This window comes from Pteropus vampyrus, unplaced genomic scaffold (genome assembly GCF_000151845.1).
Source record: "Pteropus vampyrus isolate Shadow unplaced genomic scaffold, Pvam_2.0 Scaffold157, whole genome shotgun sequence".
NCBI classification, from domain to species: Eukaryota; Metazoa; Chordata; class Mammalia; order Chiroptera; family Pteropodidae; genus Pteropus; species Pteropus vampyrus.
In genome coordinates, this window is record NW_011888938.1 from 879,551 (window position 1) to 883,883 (window position 4,333).

A 4,333-nucleotide genomic window follows, 5' to 3' on the forward strand; every position below is an offset into this window, starting at 1 on the left:
GGAGCAAGTGCAGTGCCCACCTCTGTCCCTGCACAGCTCAGACCCGCCACCGCCTACATCCTCTCCCCACGCTGGGCAGCCTGGCCCCCCAGCCCGAAGCCTGTACCTATCATGTCATCCTCCAAGTCCTCGAAGTTGATCCTGGTGTTCTGCTTCTCCTTCAGAGTGGAAGACTCCAGGGCGTCTCTCACCTTTGTGTTGACCTGCGCGGTGTGGGGGGCTGTCAGCTCTAAGAGGAAGCGAGACGAAGTGAGACAAAGTGGGCGCCCTCCGCCCTCCTGGCCCGGGGCTACCTCCTCGGTCCTGGACAGATCCCGCACTCTGTCAGCCAGGTACAGCAGCTTCCCCTCGCAGTAGGCCAGCTTGCTCTGCGTGTCCAGCCTGCTGGAGGGCGCAGCTTCCTGCTGCAGACCAGAAGCAGGGGCTCGTCTTCCCCCTCCTCCCAGGAACCCTGAGCGGGCAGCTCCTCCCCACATGCCAGGTACCTGGGCCCTGGGCAGGGGTATGCCCACCAGCCGGAGGTACAGGTTGTCGATGCCCATCTGGAGGGTGAGCAGCAGCTTCTGGCTCTTGGTCATGTTGCCATAGGCCAGCTGCAGCCTCTTTTCCTCCTCGTTCAGCATGTGCTTCATTTTCTCCTGGATGGACTTAAAGCTGTTGAGGACGATGGGGAGGGGGTGGCACAGACCTGAGGGCGAGGCGCCAGGGTCCCGAGTCGGGTGCTGTGCTAAGTTCAGGGGCTCAAGAGCCCGGATGCAGGCCCGTGGCATCTCCCCAGCTCATCTGCGGAGAACTCGCAGGCTCGTGGGCAGTGAGTCCCCTCAGCCCCGCCTGGTGGGTGGCCCCGGAGAAAGGGGGGCCGCCGGGGTACCTGACGGAGCTGGGGGTCTGGTGGAACTTGAGGAGCGCCTCCTCGGCCTCCAGCTTGCCCATCAGAGCCTCCAGCGCAGTCCGCCGCTCCTCGCAGTCCTCCATCTGCAGCTCCAGGTTGTCCTCCGTGTTCCTCTGAGCCAGGAACCGGCCTGCGATGTCCTGGCCGGGCCAGTGGGGAGAAAGCGGGTGTGAGCCAGGAGGGCAGCAGCCCACAGAACTGGCTGCTTCTGGGTCCTTCCCAGGGGTCAGCAGTGATGTCAACCACAGCCGAGCTCTGAGGGCTCGTGAGGGGCCAGCCATGAGGCAAAGTGTTTTTGTGCCGTTGCACATGACCCGCACGACAAGCAGAGGGCAGCTAACCCCAGGGCAGAGACAGGAGCCCACTGCCAGGAAGGCATGGCTGTGAGTCGCTTGGCCAAGACGGACAAGCTTACCGCAGGGCCGTGGACAGGAGCTCAAGACTTACTAATAATAAGCCCAGATCGGATTAAAGGGAAAGGGGACAGGTGGGGAGGCAGCTGCTCCTCGTGATGCTGTCGGTTTGGGATGGGGTCGGGGATGGAGGTGGAGGCCACACCCTCGGCGTTTGGATCCTCATACTCCATGGCTCTTTGAGGTCCCCAGAATGTGGCTCTGATGTGCCAGCTGTGTCCCGGGAGGGCCCTCTCCGCTGAGCCGCGGGGCCGCAGTGTTGTGTGTCCATTCATTCAAAAGGTGCCTGCAAGGCCTGGCCCAGCTCACAGGGCCTTGGGCAGGGGCTGAACCCCCACCGGCCCTCCCCCTGACACCTCGGGAGCGCCAAGGAACAGTACCCAGAGGTGGGAGCAGTGCACGGCGGTCTTGATTTTCTCCACCAAGGCGATCAGGTACGTCTGGTATTCGATATCGATCTGGGAGTTATCTCTTCTCCTCACTGGGCAGAGCAGAGGGGAAGGAAGGCCAGCATACAGGCATGGCATGGGAGCTCTTTGCCAGGCCCCGGCTGCCTCTATACATGCCCAGTCACCAGGGAGAGCCACCCAGGAGCTGGGTCCCATCAGAGCCGCCTGCACCTTAACTGGCTCCCTCTTCTAACCCAGCCCGTCCACAGGGTACTGGAAGCAGCCTGGCTCCATGGAGCTTAGTGGCGCTTCTCAGAGGCAGCTCAGGGCCCTGGGGGACTCGACTCATCTCTTCTGAGGCATCAGTGGGTGACTAGGCCATGGAATCACAAGGCGGGGTACAACTGAAAAGCCGGGGAGCTCAGCCACACTTAGCCACGAGCTCAGAGCTGCGGCCGCTAGTTCTTGGCCTCTGCAGATACAGCCAGGGAGAGGCAGGGGTGCGTCTGTCTCCCTTACCCCAGCCACTGCCGGTCACTTGGTGACCTGACTGGGTGCCAGTGCTGGCCTCTCAGGACCCTGGCTGGAGGCAGGCAGGGAGCTGAGCGCTTACCTTTCGGGGTCTCTGTGCTTATCAGATTGGAAGGAAAGTCTGAGTCCCTGTGGCCCTGGTGGGAGGAGAAGGGGGTGAGCTGAGGAGGGGAGGGGCCACCCCACTTTCCAGGTGCCACAGTGGGGATCAGGAGGGGACTCACCCGGCGGTACTTCTCGCTGGTCTCCTTGGTGTGGATCTTGTCAATCAGCTTCTTCTGCTGGTTGAGCCGGTTCTCCCGCGCCCGGCGTTCCTGGATGAAGGAGGCCTCCTTCTGCCTCATGCTCATCTGCGGACACAGGGAGGCAGGTAGGGGTCTGTGTCAGGCCTCCCGCGGCGCTGAATCCGGGGGTCACTTTCAGTCCCCATCTTCCTGGATTTGGGAACAGCATTCGAGGCTACTGGCCACGCCCTTCTTCCAACAACACGGTGTCTCTGGCCACTTTCGCCATCCTTCCCGCCGTCCCCTCCCCGGCTGGACCTCTGAGCGGCTGTCCTTCCCGGGCAGCACGCTTCCAGCGTGCCCTGCTCCGGTGGCTGGCTCCACCGCCCATCCACGCCCGCCGATGCATCCTGGACGCTGCCCTCTCCCTCGCCGTTCACAGCTCGGTGCCAGGCTTCATGGCCGCGACTTTTTAAAGGCTTCTCAGCTCCGCGTTCGTCCACGCTGCTCCACCACCACTCTGGCCCAAGCACCCAGCGTCTGGACCCTGGTCCCCTCCAAGGCTCCAGGTCAGGTGGGGGCCGACACCCGAGCCCAGGCTCCTGGGCTCCAAGCTCCTCATGCCTCCAGGGCCCATCTCGACGCCACCTCCCTGAGCAGGTTCGTGCCCACAGCACCTGTGTCTCTCTCTGCAGCGCTGGCCCGAGGCTGAGACTGGATGAGCGCTGCCTCCTCCCACTGCCCACTTCAAAAGGAAGGGACACGTGGCCTTGCAGGGGTCTTGAGGGGGCCCTGGCATAGACTGGGTGAGTGGGTGGCCCTGCCCGGCCCGGGCCAGCTCTCTCCCTACTCCGTCTACCCCGTGGCTTCTGCCAAGTGGGACTCCCTCTGTCCAGGGCCACAGCGCGAGCAGAGAAGGCCGTTAGGGAGGGAGCCGCACTGGACTCCTGCGGCGATTGCCAGCAGCATGGGCGTGGGGCTGTCCTGATGGACCCTGGGCCAGACAGGTCTGAAAGAGCCTTCCAGGGGCCTGAGCTCACCTTGACCTCATCTGTAATCATCATGGCGTCTTGGGACATGACTGTCATATCCGACAGTTCCGAGCAGTAGTCCACCACAAGATTCTGCAGCTTGTCCAGCTCTGTGGGGTATCCTGCCAGCTCCTGGATTGAAGGGGCAAGACCAGGTGGGCACAGAGTCTGATGGCCCAGGGGCTGTGGGCCATCCACGTGCCACCCCGGCCCCTCCCTGCTTCTCTGGCGGCCCCTACAGAGGGCCTGCACCTGCCCCCCCAGCCCTCACCCAGAATGCGAGTGTCCAAGGACAGTGGCCTGTGGCCCCGGCCCCAGAGCAAGTGACAGTGTTTCGGGAGGGGCACACAGCATTTTCCTGGTGGACTCTCCCACCACCCAGGGACAGACAGTCTAGAGATACTTCCGGCAACGGGTCCCACCGTGAGAGGTGACTCAAACCCAGGGAGGCCCACTGCTTGGGAGTGGCTGCTGTCTACAGTGAAGAAGGGCTCAAAATGGGTTTGAGGTCAGAGACTCGGAGTTCAAGGCCAAGGTCCCCCTGACCTTGAGCTGTGGGACCTTGGGACAGCCGCTTAACCTGAGTGTCCCCATCTATAAAATCGGTGACGATGGCTCTTTCAGAAGGGTGCTGTCAAGGTCGACTGAGAAGGTACAGTGAAGTACTTAGAACGGGGCCAGGGTCCTAAGTGTCCAAGATATCTTGGCTCATGATGTTTTGTTAATAACTACAATGCAGAATATTTGCTGTTTTTTTTTTTTTAAAAAAAAACACAGGTGACCCCCGGGAGGACACAGTGTGCCCAGGAAAAGGAGGGGCTGGACCGTGGAGTGTGGTTGGAGTGGGAGGGGG

General features: G+C 62.1%; 1 protein-coding gene across 1 annotated transcript in view; it reads right to left on the minus strand.

The window, feature by feature from the left end:
• Nucleotides 1-19: 19 nt before the first annotated feature.
• Nucleotides 20-4,333, minus strand: part of CCDC183 (coiled-coil domain containing 183) — an 11,458-nt gene continuing 7,144 nt past the window's right edge. The window contains exons 6-13 of the mRNA XM_011369973.2: nt 3,490-3,612; nt 2,450-2,575; nt 2,308-2,362; nt 1,686-1,786; nt 872-1,032; nt 486-654; nt 294-404; nt 20-203 (exon numbers count right to left, since the gene is read on the minus strand). Coding sequence (XP_011368275.1) covers nt 54-203; nt 294-404; nt 486-654; nt 872-1,032; nt 1,686-1,786; nt 2,308-2,362; nt 2,450-2,575; nt 3,490-3,612 — 996 coding nt within the window. The 3' untranslated portion in view covers nt 20-53. The remainder of the gene's footprint in view (nt 204-293; nt 405-485; nt 655-871; nt 1,033-1,685; nt 1,787-2,307; nt 2,363-2,449; nt 2,576-3,489; nt 3,613-4,333) is intronic.